Source organism: Sciurus carolinensis, chromosome 8, assembly GCF_902686445.1.
Source record: "Sciurus carolinensis chromosome 8, mSciCar1.2, whole genome shotgun sequence".
Taxonomy (NCBI): domain Eukaryota; kingdom Metazoa; phylum Chordata; class Mammalia; order Rodentia; family Sciuridae; genus Sciurus; species Sciurus carolinensis.
Window position 1 is genome coordinate 60,615,560 of NC_062220.1, and position 20,354 is coordinate 60,635,913.

Consider the following 20,354-nt stretch of genomic DNA (forward strand, 5'->3'; position numbering starts at 1 on the left):
AAAACAGTATCCATGTCAAAATTAGAAGCAATGTCTTTTATCTCAAATAACTATTTTAAAACTGGAGTATAAAATATCATTTGAGAACAAGCTACTGTAACTTAAGGAGCATTTATGGATATACAGTGCTTGAAACCAAAATAATTGTGAACCAAATTCGTGTCCTTAAATTGTACTTACAACATTATACCAGTAGATGGCAGTCACTAAGAGAAAATCCTTAACAGTTCTGCCTTCAGAATGTATTTTCAGAAAGAATATTGCTCTATTATTTTGTTTAAAAACAATCCTAGGTTTTGGAAAGCATTAGTTAATAAGGTCAAGGGAAAGACACTCTTATGAATTTTTCCCAAGACTTCTTTCTTCGTATTCCTCCCAAAGGTAACTTTAAAAATGATTTACACTGAATCTCAGAATAATCTGAAGGAATTACAGTATTCATAGAGATGGCTTTGGTTGAACTAGAATTAAGATCTTGAATCTAGACAATTCATGCTTTAACAGATGTTGTATTATGTCAACATTTCATCAAATTCAGTTTAGAAGCCATTGGACAAACAAGTCTTTGGTTCTGTTTGGGAAAATATCTTCTGATAGTTCCAATTTCAACTGGATTCAGGGTATAATTGATGGAGAAGCTTATTAAGCTCAGCATAGAAGCCTTGAAAGTAGTAACTTTTAAAAAAGGAGTATTTTCTCCATTATTAAGTCATTCAGTCAACCAAAAAAAAAAAAAAGACTATTTTGGTTGTATCATGAGACAAGTTGTAGTTGATTAGTAATCCTTTTAAAGTTGTTACACAAGGAAGAGTTTATTGATCATAAATTTAACTTTAAATTCAACTCATCCTCTCCACATCTCCCTCTGTTGCTTCTCCAAGCAAAGCGAATCTAACACACCCTTTATTGTTCATTAAAAAGGTTAAAGGCTCTCTATTCCACCTATTGAAAATATAGCCATTTAATCCTTATTAGTATTCTATACTAGTAGTATTAGTATTAGTATCTTTTAGTATTCTATACAGGTAGCAGAACATATTTCAAGGTATATTTTTGGCAAAGAAATAAGTCAATCTCAGTACAAAGCAATAAGTCAAGTGGGAGGCTTCTCAGTAGCATGATGCTCAAGATCATAGTACCCCTCATTTGTGGGAACTCACTCACCTGTATGTGTAAGGACCTCTTTGTTTAACCTTAATGTTACTGCTGTTCACTACTACTTCCTGTGGATTTTGCACATCAAAGATCCAAAACTGTCTGTAAACTTCTGTGCCGGTTTTAACCCAGTTTTTATAAGCAATTGTACCTTCTTCAAGGACAACTTCCTAAGAGAAGAAAACAAGTTTGAGTTATTTCTTTGTAGAAAATACTAGCACTTCTGGAAATTTGTTTATAGCATTTAGGCAGCAGGAATAAAAGGGCCACGCCCAAATACCTCACTCCTGAAACCCTTTGCAACTTTATCACATGCTTGCAGTCAGAATATTTTCAACGTACTATAGCAACCTCATTTCGTTAATCTTTTAGGAAGAGAACCAGTGTAATACAGAAGCCATGACTGTTGATTTTAAGGCAAGCTTTAGAATGATGCTGTAGCAATATTGTAACACTTGGTACCACATTTTATTAAGCAAGTTTTATTAAAGTTGTTCCAAAAAGTTCTTAATTAGGTTGAATATTCTGTCCCTAAGTAGCTGTATTGATGAGGCAAAAAACAGCAAAAACTGAGAAGAAAATCTAGTAGTATTGGAAAAAAATTTTTCCTCTTTAAAAGTTGGGCAACTGATGGGACAGTGACTTAACATTTATTAAAATGAATAAATGCTTATAGATGAAAAACACAAATATGAATTTTCCTCTTCAGAAACTTGCTCAATATGACTTCCTCAACTCTTAATATATTTGCAGTACCCCATTAATTCATGTCTCCAAAAATTACAGCTGCATAATACATCTTTATTAGATTACTACTCTTTAAAGAAAAAGACAAGGAAGATGCCCAATTTTTGTGTGAAATCTGTTAATTATTGATGCCCTTGATACTGAAAGGAGACAAGTAGAAAATATATTAAGGACAGGTTTTTAAAACCCTACATTAGAAACCTAGTTCCTCTTCACTTTGTGAGCTTTGGGACTAAGTAGAAGGTCACCAAATGCTTGTGTGTCCATTTCTTTGTAAGATGAAGGTGTTACCATGATGCTCTCCCAGTTTCCTTCCTCATTTTTCCTTCCCAGAGCTGGAAGTCTATGAAACTATAGCAACAAGTGTGAACAAAGGCATTTATAGCTGGTAGCAGTTCCAACAAAGCACCTGGTTCAAGTACTGCAATTTACCTTAGTGTACAAGAGGAAGAGGAAGAAAATGATTTCACAGAAAATGAAGTTAAAGAGACCCAGAAACTACCAGATCTATTTTGTTCTTTCCTTCACCTGGAAGCATCTTTCAAAAAATAGCAGGAAGGAACACTAGATATCACATTTTCCAGTAAAGCACACTGTGGCTCTGAGAAGCCAGGTGACAGGCCTGAGGTTAACCTAGGCAAATAATGGCATAATCATGAGACAATCCTGGTCCCTCACCTTATACTAGTCCTCTTTTACACTGTACTATTACTGGATTTTTATTTTTTCTTTCTGTCACTATCTGCACATAGTTGGTAGAAGTTAAATTAGCTTCCATATCTTCATGATATTATATTGTTTAATGCAGGGAAGAAGGGAATTCTTTAAAGAACTGGGCATCCAGTTAAAATGCAGTTACAAAATCTGCTTTTGCAATCCACTTATCCTGGCAACAAGAGTTGCTAAAGTGACTTTGCCAATCCCTATTGCTTTTAAAATAAAGTGTTCCTAAAGAACCTTTTATTTGTGCCCCAAAGGCTCATTTCCACACCAAGCCTAATATTAAAAAAAAAATTGCATAAATTATGACTGGTCTTCTAAATGTAAAGATGTTTGTCAATGTTGAAATTGAAAACTATGTGGGAGCTGAAAACTGTTCATTTTCCTATTTTAAAAGATTATATGAAGGGAGAAAACACACACAAAATTACTCATGCACTATATGAAACTTAAGGCCTAGGGCAATATCTATCATCATGTGACTCTCAAGGTGTATGTTTTATTTCATTCCTTAATGATAAGAACTCAATTCTTATGGAATTGAGAAGGGCTTGTGACAGGATGTAACCAACAGGAAGGAATGCTCCCTACCTTTAATCTATGTGCCTCTAAGTCCAAAAACACACTGGATGTGTATCATGCTTTTTTCTTAAAGGCTATAAGTCATTTTGCCTTGTTTCTGGAGATATATCTTTACAATGGAAAAGTTGAAACATAAAAAGTGGAAATGAACACATCAAATTATCAGCAGTTAAGAATAAAACCATCTAATTTTCAAAAAAAAGAGAATGGATCTAAGCAAAACAGATATGTCATTCAATGTCACATGCCAACTTTGTATCAGATAATGAAGAAATCAGGTCTTTTCACTCCAATCTTTGAACAAGTCATGGTGTTATAGAAATCTTAAAGACAAATGTTGGAGTAGGCAAAATAGGAAAGCAGTTCCTCTGATGCTAATTCTACTAAATATGTTATAAAACTGTATAGCTGCTTATTGAATGCCAAGAATACTACCTATTCCTCTATTTTTAAAAGAGGCAAGATATTTTATATGTTCTTTGTGAATTAAAAAAATGATTTTAAATTAAATTGGATTGGACTATCTAACCTATTTGGAAATCTTTCACTAAATTTGAAGTACAAAGCTGTTAACCAGGTATACAGGAAAAGAAACATAATTTAGGATCCTCTCACTTAGCTAAGTCAGTATTCACTGCTGAGGTTAAATATGTGGGGACTAGATTCTAACTTAAGCATTCTCACATGGCATGATCTCTAGCTGTATTGGAAGCCATTGACCTCACTCGAAACTTCTATTCTTCTGTGCTACTTTGAAAGCAAATGTATGGGACTTTAATATCTTCTATATATTCACTTGATTATTGCTGTTGCATGAAAACAGTACTCTGACATAGTTGGCAAATTTAACATAATTATTAAAATGCCCTTGATGTACTCTCTGTGGAATACATAGAGCACCAAGGCAGAAAACATGTTGTCTCATTTCTCAAGGACCTTACAAAGTACTAAGAGAACCAGGCACAGCAGATTTGAATCTATGTATGAGATAAACTCCTGCTGTATCTACCCTGCTCTAACAGTGCAGTGACTAAACTGTGGTACCAGATGCTAGGAGCTTGACCCAGTTTGGACACTTGAACATTTAAATTGTGGGCAGTTATTTAATTTCTTTGTATCACAGCTTCTTTATTTAGAAAGTGAGGATGATAATATTAGATGGAACCATATTTCACCTTGTATTCTTGAAAGTGAAAACAAGTTGACTACTGACCTTTTCATATGATTTAAATATTTATCCTCACAAGTTGATTAATAAGTATAGCATTTAGGACAGTGTCAGTCCACAGCAGACATTCAATGAGTACTAGCCATTAGTGTTATGCAGATCCAGTCCACTCTGTAGAGGGACAACTATCATCATTTAGCTCCCACACTGCATTAACCACTTGGTTAATAGTATTTACTGTCTAATCCATTGCCAGTAAGTCATGCAATGTCCTGGGACACATTTTTCTGATAATGATCATTTTATATTTATTCCTTCTTCATTTAAACACTTCCTGAAAGAGCAGATGCACACTGAAAATAGCCCCCATCCTCCTTACCCAGAACTGCAATTTACTCATTAACTGGCCTAAACAGTACAGTTTTCTCATTTAAAAAATTTCTCACATTTCTGCATTATGAGTGCACACTGAAAGAGAATGAATTAGAATATTAGCAATAGTTGTGCTGAGAGTTCAGTTTCAGATTTTCATTTCCAATTAAAATCCAGTATAAAATTTGGTAAAATATCCTGGAGTATATTTTTGTAGGTATATACGGTTTAATCCTTTTCTATGTCATTATTTGAATTCAAAACTTTTTGAATATTTATCTTGTCATTAAATATAATATAAATTTATCATCTTCAATGATTAATGCTTCACACATTTGAGCTGTATGATACTGTGAAAAAGGATACTTTATCATGTCTGGAAACAACACAATTGTATTTTATTAAAAGTAACAGAAAAACTTACATGACTATTAAAAGTCTAGTCCTTCTAATAAATAAATTTCCAATGCATTTTATCCTAAGGTGTTTTTGAACAAGTTCTTGGAGTGTTATTTTCAAGAATGGGGAAGTAAATGATAGTAAACTTGAATTATAATGAAATATTAATCTTTTAATAGAAGCTTTAATTTTGTCTTGATGTTTTATAGTTTATATCATAGGAAAAAGTAAATTTTAATTCATTTAAAATTATATTTGTTATGAAATATTCATTAAACACTTTATCACATGATTAACAATATTAAGCATCAAATCTTGCAAATGGTTGCAGAACTTTGAACTTTTTTTTTTTTTTTACGTTTACATAGGGTAATGATGTTTATTTTTCCCCTCCCCCCCACCCCTCCCACCCCTCTTTTCCCTCTACACAGTCCTTCTTTCCTTCATTCTTACCGCTCTCCTTAGCCTAACTCTAAACCTAACCCTAAACCTAATGCTAGCCCCTCCCACCCCCCATTATAAGTCCTCATCCGCTTATCAGCGAGATCAATTTTTTGAGATTGGCTTATCTCACTTAGCATGATATTCTCCAATTTCGACCATTTGCCTACAAATGCCATAATTTTATCATTCTTCATTGCGGAGTAATATTCCATTGTATAAATATGCCACAGTTTCTTTATCCATTCATCAACTGAAGGGCATCTAGGTTGGTTCCACAATCTGGCTATGGTGAATTGAGCAGCAATGAACATTGATGTGGCTGTATCTCTGTAGTATGCTGATTTTAAGTCCTTTGGGTATAGGCCAAGGAGTGGGATAGCTGGGTCAAATGGTGTTTCCATTCCAAGTTTAGAACTTTGAACTTTTTAAAGTGCTTTGGTAATTTGTACATTCATGGAATCTCATGCTATTGACTTTTAGTCCATCTAGAAAGATTGCATTAACCTACTAGCTCTGTACAAATCTATTAGGGATTATACTAAATAATACTGGTTGAAAGATTTTTAGCTATAAAATGCATGAAGTCTCCAGAAAATATCCTTTACAAATAAAGAGCAAAAATAAAATAAATTAGAGTATTTCTGGACTATTTTAGACTATTTCAAATAATGTCAGAGTGTCATCTTTTAAAATAGGAAACTATCATAGAGCTCCAACTCTATGCTTTATAAAACAATGGGAGATAATTTTCTGATCTTTTTCAAACATTTTAATCTTTTTCAAAACAATACTTGTATATTAGTTGTAGCTTTCTCAATTTGCTATTAACTGAAGAGTATTTAATGAGTTTCAATGATAAGCAAATAAGAATTCACCAGTACTAAAATTCTTAAATATTTGTTAATTTAACAAGAGAACTCTGAATGTTCCAAGACAGGGATGAGACACAAAATTCAGTGGTTTGGCTTTTACTATATGCCAAAGATATACATAGGTTAATATAATTTTAAAACTCGTTTTATAAACTAAAGAAAAATGCAACTATCTTATGTTAACAAATGAAAAGTTCTAACTTCTTTTTGGGAGGATGGTGGATTGAACCCAGGACTTCACACATGCTAAGTTCATCCCTCCCACTAGCTGCATCCTGAGCTTCACAGCTCATTTATACTACCTACATTGGTAAGGTCAGTGTGTTCATACGGAAGCCCGAGAGCAAAATCAAACTTAGCCTTAAATGTGCCACAGACCTTTACCACTGCAGGTAAAGACCCATCTGATGATGGGTCTTAGGCTATGGATGTGGTGAGTATACAACAGAAACTATCCTTCAACGGTTCTCTGAAACTCCGTCTTCCACTCAATTTCAGTTTAGTAACTCCTCCTCCTTGAATCTGCATTTGTATTTCTCTCTTTTGACTTGCAAAAGATCGCACTTATTTCCCTAACTTCCATCAGCCAGAAAACATTTTATTCTTTATTTTCTTGAGTTCTGACTTCTTACTAACTTCTAAGAAACAATGCTCTTATTTCTATTTCTTCATATAAAATCACTTTTTTCCCGATTTTGTCCTCCTCTGATTATGTAAAATATTCTTACAGTAATTCTGCTTTTTTATTCTCAAACTCTCTAGAAAATAAATCTAGTGTTTAGTGTTACCTGTGATCTTAACAGCAATGATCAAGAGGTCTGACCTTTGAAATATAGAGATCGTATCAAACCACTTGTTGAACCTCTCTTCCTGAGGTACATAGTTCTATTATTTACTCAACTGGACTGTGGTTCCTTATTTTTGCTCTACTCTCTGATTCAGTCGTTCTATCCAAACTTCTGTTGCATCCCATCATCCACAAATTTTGTTTATGTACTTCACTACAGTAGACCAGAGTACCTTTGGTTTTATAATGTACCTTTTTTATTCAAGTATCTTTCTAAAAGTGAATCTTAAGTTTTCCTTAAAAGTGACCATGTCCCACGTAGTTTTTTGTATTTCCTCTTTTGTCTTTTCACATCACAACCCTTTCTATTGTATAAGCATAGCATAAATGACTATGTATTATCTAGGCTCAGATTGCTGATGTTTGGAAACTGACTCCACCAACTCAGTCAACTGATGTAAGGATTTTTACTTATAAAATGGGTAATATAATCTCACTTTATAATCTGTGAAGATTATTTTTTTTTTATACAGGGAACACTTAGCATACACACAAAAGAAGGCTAGTCTTTTGGCAATACCAATTCCTAAATAATGCAGGTTTTGTTACATCTTACTGAAAAAAATACATCAACTACCATTTCATAGTATAGCAACTAAATATTCTTCTGTCTTATGTTTAAAGCTTAAATCTAATCCAAAGCTGCATTTCTTATCACATCTGCTACCTTCTTCCCTCATCACTGTATCTAGTTGCTTTTCCACAAATTTTTTTCAATGCTGTTAATTAGTCTGACAACTTTGCTTTAATCCTCTGGACTTTCAAAATTTGGTACTTCTTCAAAATCCAACTCAAGTTCCTCTTTCTTCCCAAAGTTTATTGACTACTCAGATTTCTCTTTCTAAATATCATTTTTCCATATCATACACAATTCAATTCTAGAATCTCACAGGTCTATTATTTTTTTCCCTGTAAGATGTATTTTTCTTAGTTATATCTTAAACTTGAGATAAAATTTTAGTTTTTCAATTATTATACAAAAGTACATTTTAATGCCATAAAATTTTCTCATGACTACTTATAAGCTTAGTGATAAATACTAGACAATTAGCTTAAAATAGATGTTAGCACTTATATATCATCTAATAGTGTATGCACTCATTTTGTTTCACAAAGAAAAAAAATTAGAAGATCAGTACTCAGCTATTGATCATTGATAATGTATAAGAAAAAGTCTAAAATGCTTTACATTGGAGAGTGAGTTTATTCCAAAAACTTTTCCAAAAGATACATCATAATCTGGTAACATAGAAACTGTTTCCATTTTAGCAGAAGATCCTGGTGAAAAGCACAGATTATGGAGCATACTGTGTGTTGGAGTGATGGTAATTCCATATTACTGTTAGACAAATCTCACTTCACCAATACTTGTCAGTCTCACTGACCTATATAAAAAATACTATAATAATTGCAAGTTCAAAGTCAGCCTCAGAAACTTAGTGAGGCCCTGAGAAACTTAGGAAGACCCTGTCTCAATAAAAAATTTAGAAAGGCTGGGGATGCAGCTCAGTAGTTAAGTAACCCTGGGTTCAATCCCTGATGAAAAAAAAAAAAAATACACTATCAATAAACCTGGGAATTCCAAGACAGAGGATATGGTTCAATTTATAATATGTATTTATATACAATATAATGTATAACCTATATTATAATTATATATTCACATATTATAATAATATATATTTTGGTTAAACATATGAAACTGAAGATCTGCAGTATGTTAGCAATACAAGAGATACAAATGACCAGATTACTATTAAGCAAATAGGATGCAAATATAGGAATTACCTTAAGAATACCCTAGTTTTATAGTAAGACAACAGCAATAATAGTACACAGAGAAGATTTCTAACTTTAAAGCCTTAAGCATTTTTTGCTAAAGAAAAATCAAAGTAACTTCTCGTCATGAGTAACTACATTTGAAATCAGTTTTCATGTTAATTTGTCAATTAAGTCAGTGTATCAGGGAAATAAAATATAATTGTTTATATTTCAGGATGTTAAACATGGAAGCATGTATGAGAGACACAAAGGTCTTGGTAATATCAGACGTTGCAGAATAAATGAATAGGTCTAACCTATTTCAACTCCCATTTCTCTGCACTGTGCACCACACTTACTAACCCTCTGTCTAGGGTGCTGGGACAATAGCCAGGCTGAAAGCTGAAGCCAGTGTTCTGATATGTTTTAGTTGGCCAGCATTCTGTTCCTCCACTCCCAATGAACATTCATGCCTCTGGGCAGTACAGAAACCCTCAAGTTCACAATGGTGCCTGTTCTTCATTTTACCTTGTCCTTGACAGCTTAATATCTTTTTAAACCTCTATTTCCAAACTCCTTGAGTCATACCTGGTTAAGGATTTCTGCAGATCTGCTTTCTCTTATTCTGTCTTCCATCACTTAATTTCTGGAAAGTGTGAGGCTAATTGGAATGAATTAGAGTGGCAGATGATATTTGTGCAAATCCTGTTGACCAAATTACTAATTTTAGTTAAAACTACAGTTTGTCGATATATTCTGAGCCATGTCCTACATAAATAACATGTTCCTGAAATGTTTTCCTGAAATTTTGAGTCAATCAGTATTGTACTTTGAGTCAAATATAAACCTTAGACAATACTTGAGATTATACTACAAAAAGCAGTTTACCAGTTTACCAAAACTTCCTACTATGATAGTAAACGAAGTTTAAAAGTTCTACTTTTCTCAGTATTAACCAAAATGTAATTATTATGATGAATATCCCCCTACAACATAATTTTTTCTCATTCAAAATCATGTAAACATGCACTTTGGATATAATTAAAAATAATTATTTCTACTAACCTACATACCTATAGATAGTTTTATCAGAATTTGTTATTTAAATTTAAGATAGCAATGTATTCATGTTGATCACTTGTCACATTTCACTCAAGGTCACTTTATCAAGTAGAGTTGCAGAAATTGATAATTACTTTCGTGTTGAAGGCACAATATTAGCAATTACCATAAAATATAAAAAGGGGACCCAAAGCAAAAAAAGAAACAAGATACAACCAATCCCATTGGCAAAAAATATTAGACTACTTGTACCTTTTTAATCGTCTTCGCAACAAGCATATCCCCAACTGGCATTAGAATACCTCCAAGCACAGCCAGGACTGCACCAATGACAGCCCCAGCGATGAGACCACAGTTCCGGTCACAGCCCATTTTTCTTATGCAGGAGAAGAATTGAGGTTAAGCACCTGTTTCTTTCAAACTCTCAGGTATGATTAACGTGTTTTCTACGAGGTGTGGTTCTATCATGAGAGAGAGATCATAAAACAGAAACTTAAATATCAGCACAAAAAGATCAAAGTACAAAGAAAACAAAATTGAAATGTGACTTTGCCATCTATAAACAAAACAAATACTTTTTAGTTTTACCAAACTGATTTCCAAGCCCTTCTCCTTCTCTGGCACCTAACTCCCTACCAATGATAGTAATAATCATGTTAGAACATTTCTTGGAAATTCTTCTTAGTTTTCTTCCTGTGGCTGATTACCATGCTGAAGTCTTATATAAGGAGACTGTTTATGCACTCATACCCTCATCCTCTTTGCCTCAGCCCGAGATGCTTCCTAGAAACCGCACCCCTTATCTATGTTCTGCACCCAAACACAGCCCTCTACTCCCTTCCAGGAATTCTCCTGCACTCAGTGTGACTGAACCGGGGGTTTTCTCCATCTGAATGCTAACTCATACAAGGTAACAGATGTGACTATACCTTATTCACAAACAGCAAGATATGTGTTTTACAGGAAATAATCTGATGATTATCAGAAAGAATCAATACTTCTAATCATTTATAAGCTACCTGTTAAAACAAAGTATGGGTAAGTATGGGACAGTATATTATCAGAAAATACTAGGAGACTCTCTAGTACATAATTATAACTTAAGAGAATCACATTTACATGAACATTGAGTTGATTCCTCTTGAAATGTTTATCTTATAAACTGGAAAGCACTTAGTTATTTAAAATGCATTTCATTTTCAATTTCACTGTCAACAACTTGAATAGATTAGAGGTAGGAAGAATTTAAAAGACATAAAATATGGAAGATATTGTGTTTAATGACAGGCATTGTTTTACTAGTCAGTGTTTTTTTTTTTGTTTTGTTTTGTTTTTTAACATTCAACTGCAATACTGTTTTGTCATGTGTGGTGTTTCATACAACTTCTATTAAATCAACTCGTTTTATGTATTTCACCTTGTCAATCTAGTTTGTGGTGGTATTATATAGTATCTGGTTATTTCATAAAGATAGGAAGGAAACAATTCATGGATGAGTGGATCATGTTGCAATAAAACGAATATGCCACTTCTGATTAATATTAAAAACTTTTATTTGAGCTATGACTTTTTTTATGATGGACTTGCCTCTGTTGTATAGTCAGAATGTGCATTGTGGCTTACAAACAAATATTCTTTACTTCCAAATGCATGTGACCAAGGCAAACATAGATTCCAACAGAACAAAGGTGATAACCAAAAAAAAAGAGGCAAACAAAGTACATTTGCCAATTTGCCAGCATATTAACAATAACAAGTATGTTTTGTCTCAGCCTCAGGTTTTCCCTTCACATATTTGTTGTAATAGAAGGATCACTCATGATTTTATTGATGTTCATTTCCACTTGAAGACCATTTCATTTAAAAAAAAAATTCCTTTTGCAACTAAGAACAAAATGGAAAGAAGTAAGACTTTTTCCCCCAAATGGAGAAATATAAATGGAATGATTTTTTTTTTCTTGGCAAATTTTATTTACTCTTTCTTACCTCTTGGGATTTTCCTTTACCTACTCCCTCCTGCCTCGAATACTCCCACTGGAAATCATAGGAATCACACATTCCATTCACACTGAGGCCCTTGTTCCTAAGACACTTGAATAATTCATTAGTGTCACAAGTTTATTCCAAAGCAAATGGGAAACATTCCAAAACAAGTGATTTATTTTTATAGTGAAATTTTATGTCTCACTGAACAAGTGAAGCTGGTTTTTAGTAATTGTTTGTGGATGGAATGGGAAGAATAGCTTTCTCTGTCCTTTCAATTCATGCAATAAGCGACCTCCTATGGCTCTGACCAGGATTGTCATAATGTAATGGAACAAGTTATTTAAGGCTCATAAGGACTGAATATTATCAAACAGAATATCCTTTGCAAAGTATAATTATAAGGCACTTAAACTTTTCTTGAAGCAATATTTTAAGCAACTGAAGTCTTTGCTAAATAGAAAATATTCTGGTGTTTTGTATGGTGTAGATCAATAATCATATCTGCAAATTATACTTAAGGTAGCAATCAAAACACAGGAATCCAATCTTATACAATTGCATCAGGAGACTGGAGAATCAACCAGACTGACTCTCCACTCTTGCTAGATGACCACGGACAAGCCACTTAATCTCTGGACACCTCGGTTTCATCATTTGTAGATCTGAGACTTAAGGCAGGATCAGCAGTCTTTAACCTCAGTTCTGAACTAGTTCTTTGCTCAACCCTTGCACAGAAGACCAAGAGTCCTGTGACTAAGTTCATGCAGCAGTAGTGACAACCCAGAGGCCCTCATTCCTCGCTTGGTCTCCACTTCTGCCTCTGTCCTTTCTTACCCTTAGAAAGCTTCAGGCAGGAGAAGTTCTGTAAGAACCTATGGATTTTTGAGGCCATTAAAAACAATGAGGCCCCAAATCCCAAGTCTAGTTCCAATTTTGTAAACTTAATATGAATCTATGTAAAAGCAGTATAACTCAAAGATTTAGTAATCTCTTTTGGAACATTATGTCCAATATGAACTTCACTAATGTTATTTATTTAGTATTAATGTAATTTCCAACACCATAGGTGAAATAGAAAATGATTTGAGTTACAATTATTTAAAAACAAAAATCACATTCTGCTTAAAGCAGATATATGTACATAGATTAACCCCTTTTTGAGTTCTATGACACAACCTGTAAATCTGACTTTTTCCAGAACCATTCTTCCTTATTTATCAAGTCTCACACACTATATAAAAGAATTTATGCAAGGGATAGAAAATTACAAGAGCACCACTGGGAACCCAGGGAGCTGTACCTGCTGGTGCCTGGAGAATAATTCTTATGACTGTATGAACTTTGAGCCCAGATATGTTAAGCAGTGGGCAGGCTTGGCTGTTCCCTGGATTGTGTCTGCTTTGAACTTAAAACTGAAGTGAGACAGTGTATACCTCCCACTTCAACTGAGTAAAGTTCATTAGAAAACAGAAGTATCAAGTAATGTATTCAGTTGAATCACATAGCTGGACAACTTTGAGTTTAACATTGGTCTTATCACACATAAAAATGTACTACTCTAACATTTCAAACACTTACTGATATTTAAGAGAATAAGAGTTAAGCTTTTCCACTTGTTCAAATGTTTGATGACTTGATTAACTTTTACTACCTTGATATAAGGTTGTTTTATTTCCCTTTAAGAATATGAAACACATGACATCTTTAGGTCCATTTATTACCCTTCAGTGCCCTGACACCATGAGTAATGATGCTTTGCTAGTATAATCAGACTTTATCCTGATGCTGCATACTATACAGTTGGTGACTTTTTCTTCCCCAGGTACTGTGGATTGAACCCAGGACTTCACACGTGGTGGGTTAGTATTCTACCACTGAACTATAGCCCCAGCCCCACCCATTTTTAATTTTGAGACAATGTCTCATGAAGTTGCCCAGGGGACCTCGAATTTGTGTTTCTCCTGCCACAGTCCCCCAAGTAGCTGGGATAACAGGTGTACACCACCAGGCCCAGCTCAAAAGAGTTTTATTCACTTGAGGCAGAGAAGGACTGAACATGCTATGTAAGACACTCACCAAGTCCTTGAAAATTCAAGTAACATGGCACATTCAAGTCAGGAGCTTTCTAAAAACCCAAAATTAACTTCAGAGAAAAAGTGTAGCTTGTTTCTTTTCATCACATTTAGCTATTCAGGCACATTAAATTTGGATCCATCATACTGTTTTCTCAATAACACAGCTCCTTACATATTAAAATAGCTCATTAATTTCATTGGCTCTTTTTTACTATTTGCCCTTTATGAGAGTTGGACACAATATTGATAGCTTGCTTTTTGCTTTAGACCTCAAATGAAGAAGGTGGATCACAAACACAGAAACTTATGTAAAGTAGAAAGAGAACGGAAGGGTATCTTTGAAGGTATCACTAATTACATACCTTTCTTGAATCTATAGGTAGATCAGTTGCCTCCTATTCAGTTTATAGGTTATAAATAGACTCCTTTTGTAGAATTGTGAGTGGATTCTAGTCCCTTGGGCTGTCTTTGAAAGAAGGAGGAAAAATAATTTTTGTGTGTCAGATTGACAGTGTTGCTATAATGAACTTAAGCAAAATACTCTTCTACTATATTGGGAACATGATAGAAACTGAGATTTCACAAAGTCAGTGGTAGACTGTTAAAAGAAGCCTCTCTAGCAAATAGGCCAGAGTATTAGATCAAATCCTCAGAGAATCCATAATCATTTGTATGTGTGGTTAAAACTCTGCTCCCTGGGACACTCCACCTAGAAAAGATGTGACCTAGAGATAACATTCACTGGAATACCAATGGTGAAATATGAAAGTTTCACATTTCTAGGGTACTTGTACCAGAAATAAGTGCCAGGACCTGAATGACATTTTTGTTTTAATTGATCAGAGGATATCTGAAATTTCCTATTTAGTCCTTCAAACTTCCTTCATTTTTTCTTAAGGTATAAAGCAAGACCACATATCTCCACTTTCCACTATTGATCTTTAGTACACTCTTCCCAACACCAAAAAAAAAAAAAAAAAAAAAATGCCCATAAAACCCAACTTATGGAGTTACTGGGGGTGATCAAATTGAATATAAGTATAGATGTTAATTTTTAAAATTAAATTCTTTTTATACTCTTATCCTATACCATATTTGTGTGTTTACAAATCCATGGTTACTTAAACATGGGTGGTATACATTTTAATCTAAAATAGTAGAAATAGGTGCAAATCAATCATTTGAATCTGGCTGTTTTATCATGTGGAAGTGAGATGATTAGGTCAGTTTTCATAGACTTATATTTAGAGGTAGAACTCTAATTAAATTGCCTGCATAATCTTCAGCTATAAAGACAATTCAAAGAGCTACAATTGTTGTCCCTCATTTAGGCTCTGCGTCATCCCCAAAATTTTAAATAATGAAATAAGGAGGCTTCCAACATTTTGTCCTAAACTGAAGTTACCACAATCCTTTGACACACATTTGCATTTGCAGCCCAACAGAATATATGAAGGCTAAAAACAGGAGAAAAAATGTACAGGTATAATATAAAACAGTAATGTATCTCACTAAATTATACTTGTCAGATATCACAATGTGAAACTTGTTTTGGTGATAATCTTGCAAAAATACATTCATTAGTTTCACATATGCTTAGGATCCTCTAAGAATTAAATCTGTATACAGACTTATGAACTAGGAATTACTATAAGTTTTAAATAACTCTTTCAGTATGTAGACTTAAAAACAATTAGATAGGCCCATTCCTAATCATTGAACCCTAGATAGAAATGTTATTTTTTGTAATGCTATTTTTTTCCACACCTAAAATTCACTGTAAATGGGAAGATACTAAAAGGTTTACAGTGGTTAAAACTCTGGACTTGAAGTTAGGAAATATAGATTCAATTCTGAGTCTTCATGTGGAAGCTTGTGATTCAATTTTTTCCAATGAGTTTATTATATATCAAGTAAAGCTGCAAGTACTAAATAAAAAAATGTTTAAAAATTCTCACAGAAAATGTTATTTTGAAGTGTTATGAAATTTTAAGCACCTATAACAAGTAAACATTTTTAAAATTGTTAATAAAATGCATGTTTTATATAAATAAATGATTATTGGCAAAACAATGAAATTTGGTATATTGATGAAGACATATCTATGAAATTAAAATATCATATAAATGAAAAAGAAGCTACTAGCTTAGAACATGCTACTTGAAAGTTTTAGCCATATCCTGGTCCAGTGAACTAAAACATCTTGTGATCAAATTAGACAATAGTTACAGAATTAGTTCTTTCTGGAAGTAGAAAACAACACACATCAAATGAATTGGAGTGAACACTGCCAATATTTCATAAAAATAAGGAAAATAAATATAATCTCTAAGGTCAATTCCTATATTTTCAGTACAATCTGTGCAAGTACCTCTCCCATTGTTATCTTAATATTTCTTCCAGGTTAACCTGTTATCTGATGGTTCTGAATTTAGTTTATTGTTCTGGTTCAATAATGATTTGAAGAGATTAGAAGATTTTTACATTTTTTTTCTTATTAATCCCAAGGATCCACTGGATTCTCTATATAACAAAAAATTTTAGAGATTTCATTTTGGTTTCCTAGCACATTCATATTTAAAGTAATATTTTCTTTCAGCTTCAAAAGTCATTATAAATTAGAACAATATAGAAAAGGATGAGAAAGACCAGAAAAATCTTTAAAAATCATCTTTCAATATATAACTTGATAATTATAGAAACTGAAATTTTCTACAAGGAATTTATGCCATTTATAGTTATTTATAAAATTACTCATAATTGATCCTTTTAATTAATTTATTCAGAATGGCTTGTCTTCTACATATAGTATAATTATTTAAGACAATTCATTAATGTTTACAATTAGCTTTATGAATTGTAAAAGTATTAATTCTGGCTTATTTTTGTTACTAAATTTTAATTTCAGATCATTATCTAAAATAGATATATTTTACCATTCCTAGCAGAAATTGCAGCATCAGATTTCAATAAAAAAAAATGCTTACGTACATATCCAAAACATACATTGCATTTAACCATGTAGACAAAGTCAGGTTCACCAAAATGTATGTCATTCAAATTGAAAATGAGACAAGTTAATGACTATAGTCAACAATTGCACAGTATAAAGATTGTTGACATAAGGGTTGCAAGTCATTTTTGAAAACTTTTCATTTTTATCTTCAACCTAATTGAATGTCATATATAAATAGCCTAAGTATAAAATTAAAATTCTGCTTTCATTTGGATTATAAATCATTTTAAATGCTAACAAATAAATGTTTAAGGATAAAGACACAAAATATCCAGAAATAAAATGTCATTGGTCATTGATCAGTTTCAATATTTAAGCATAAAATGTAGCAAGAGTCACAATTAAGGAAACAACACAAAACAGATTTTAAAATAAAACCTAGATACATTAAGAAAACAGTAACTACTCTTTGTTGTTCCTTCTCTACAATTTCTCTGGAGTATTTATATAGTAGTATCTTCTTCCATCATTTGGAAAATGGAAAATTTCTTGATCTTTTCTATTTAAAGAAAAATCATGACTTACCTTTAAAAGAGTTATTAAGGAATTTTCAGTCAAATACTCCAACATTTGAACAGACAATTCTTAATAGGACCAAATGGCATACTGCAGAAAAATCCTACCCTGAAACCCTCATTGCCTATGTGTGTGAGAGTTTAAATATGCTTTTAAAAAAAACCCTACAACGTCAGATCCCAGTGTGTGGTTTGCTGCCAGAGGAACTGAAAAAAAAAAAAAGGAAAAAAAAAAAGAAACCCACACATATCACGCTACTGGGATGGGTCTATTTTTAAGGTCTGCTAAAGACCCATTACCTATATCTGAGATAGTCAGCAGTACTCCCCTCCACCCTCAATTTGGCCATCTTCCCATCCAAGTAAGTCAGAGGTCAGAGAAACAAAAGGAACTGATTTGCTGAGCCACCCCTAATGTGTTTTACTACACAATCATTTTTCCAGATGCTGAACAAAGATGGGAGTAAAAAGGGGAACGTGGGGAACATGATCATATTCTCACTTGCCTGACAAGATTGAACTTCCAAGCTCATCTGATGAAGTTGAAAGAAAAGGTATTCTTCTATAGTATACACTATTAATCTGAAGTACTGTGAGATTAATAATTTTGAAAACAGCTGGAGACTGTCAGTTAACCAGGATGACAAACAGTCTTTAAAAAGGGAAATAGCCCATTGTTCTAGCTGGAACTTCTTAACTGTTTATCATTCTGTTGGTTTTAGAAAAGTTTCATGAGCACAGCAAAATCCTTCTACAAAAAATAAATTCCTTAATATTCTGAAGCCAAAATACCACTATAAAATAACATTTAAATTGAGATACTATTGAAGATGAGCTTTTACTATAAAAAGAAAAAAAGACACTTCACTTTCAAAGAAAGGAATTATATTCATATCTAATCTAAATAGTTCTTACACTTTGGAGAAAGCAGGCCCCTCAATGTTAGGACCCCAGTCTTACAAAGCAATTCTCAGTATCACATGGTTAAAATCTTCAGAAAGTTAAACTGGCATATATTGGATAAGTCAGCTGGATAAATGCCTACAAGTCATTCTTGAAATAAAGTAACCTAAGAATAATGAGCAGAAATATATTTAGTTTATTAGATTATATTTAAACCAGCCCTTATCCTTATGTCACTTGTGTTGTCTCCGCTGTGCATGTTATACATGATTCTTTTCGTTTGCAAGCAGCACAGTACAACTGCAAAGGAACCCCAAACACTTCCCCCACCTCAAGCATTGCTTTTGTTTTTCTGGAGTGTTTTTACTGAATATTTATTTTAAAGTAACTAAGAAGTCATAAACGTAGGTAGAAAAGGATTTTATTTTTCAAATTTCCTTATCACTTAGAGAAAACAGAAATCTCCTAGTGTTTCTCATTATGATTTAGTGTTTGCATTTTAAAATAACAATGTACAGAGATTTCAGGAAACATAAGCCAATTCCCTTATAACTATGACCATTTATCTTGGTTGTGTGATGTCAAAAAGGTAGTATAAAAAAGGACAATTTTAACTTATTTGACTATTTTGTAGGTATATTTAAGCACTTTGACATAAGTATTTTCTTCTCAAACACAATTCTTATGCTTCATAGACACATACCAGTATGACAATTTTAAAACATCTTGCAAACACAAGAGTTTAGATAACATCTATTTTAAAGAGTATATTTTAAACACTTGACAGGATAAATTATAATAAATGTAAACACAAAGATATTTCAGAAAAAAATACATGCACAATGGACGCTTAAATGGACACTGAACTTACTTGGATCATTATTTAATCAGTAGTCTAATGCCATCCGAATCTTCTAGACTATGCTTGGAGAGGAAAATGTCACACATTCCCTTGAGCAGTTCAAGGAATCAAATTTACATCCCCAGAGGCAACTGTTAAGTGTTCAATCCCATGGACGGCAGATACTGAGTAGCTTGGCATTCAAGAGTGGGAAATCACAGAGCTGAATCAAATCTACAACCATGGATTTTGAGGAAAATATACACCTTGAACAATTAGGAAGCAAAAGGCTGTACCCATTTTAAAGAATGCTGGGTTTTCATTTCCACTGTATTTTGAGAAGATGTGTTTTATGTGAGGGTACACTTACCCTTATGTACATCCTCACAGCATTAGACAAACTTAATAGAATGATAAAATAAAAATTTCAATATACTTGTCAGCTTAGACACAATTGTTTGGAAAAATAAATCTTAAAAAATGTGTTTCTTTTACAGACCACATAGGGTTAGAAGACAGACTAGAGTTTGAATCATGCTACCAAGCTCTAGTTGCATCAGGTAGAATAGGAATTAAATAGGAATTGTTTTCTTTTTAGCTCCATCAAGGTGAATGTGATTTTTCTATATGCACTGTGAAATGATTGACACAATCAACCTAGTTGGTGAGAATTGAGGTGAGTAGTACACAGTATTTGAAAGGGATCTGCCACCTACTGGTCCCCCTGACTAGAATCCTCCTTTTCTAAAGGCCTCTTCCTCCTCCTTTCTCTACTTTGCTTTCCACAGGTCACTTTTCACTGTTGGACACACTTTACAATCAACTTTCTACATATTTTTTCCCCCATCTCTGTACCTGCTAAAGTGTAGAATCCACGAGGAGGGCAACA

At 33.2% G+C, this 20,354-nt stretch overlaps 2 protein-coding genes across 9 annotated transcripts in view; one reads left to right on the forward strand and one right to left on the reverse strand.

The window, feature by feature from the left end:
• Nucleotides 1-20,354, forward strand: part of Gnat3 (G protein subunit alpha transducin 3) — a 282,850-nt gene that overhangs the window by 74,904 nt on the left and 187,592 nt on the right. For 2 of the 3 annotated variants that reach the window (XM_047561277.1, XM_047561279.1), the window contains exons 2-3: nucleotides 18,166-18,275; nucleotides 20,064-20,141. The gene's annotated coding sequence lies outside the window, so the exon portion shown is untranslated. The remainder of the gene's footprint in view (nucleotides 1-18,165; nucleotides 18,276-20,063; nucleotides 20,142-20,354) is intronic. The other variant, XM_047561278.1, reaches the window with a different exon arrangement.
• Cd36 (CD36 molecule) overlaps nucleotides 1-20,354 on the reverse strand; it is a 75,318-nt gene that overhangs the window by 15,996 nt on the left and 38,968 nt on the right. For 2 of the 6 annotated variants that reach the window (XM_047561271.1, XM_047561270.1), the window contains exons 2-4: nucleotides 14,553-14,656; nucleotides 10,382-10,590; nucleotides 1,165-1,325 (exon numbers count right to left, since the gene is read on the reverse strand). In XM_047561271.1, the coding sequence (XP_047417227.1) occupies nucleotides 1,165-1,325; nucleotides 10,382-10,501 (281 nt within the window). In that variant the 5' untranslated portion in view covers nucleotides 10,502-10,590; nucleotides 14,553-14,656. Of the gene's footprint in view, nucleotides 1-1,164; nucleotides 1,326-10,381; nucleotides 10,591-14,552; nucleotides 14,657-17,731; nucleotides 17,868-20,354 lie in introns of those variants that run through there. The other 4 variants (XM_047561275.1, XM_047561273.1, XM_047561269.1 and 1 more) reach the window with 3 other exon arrangements.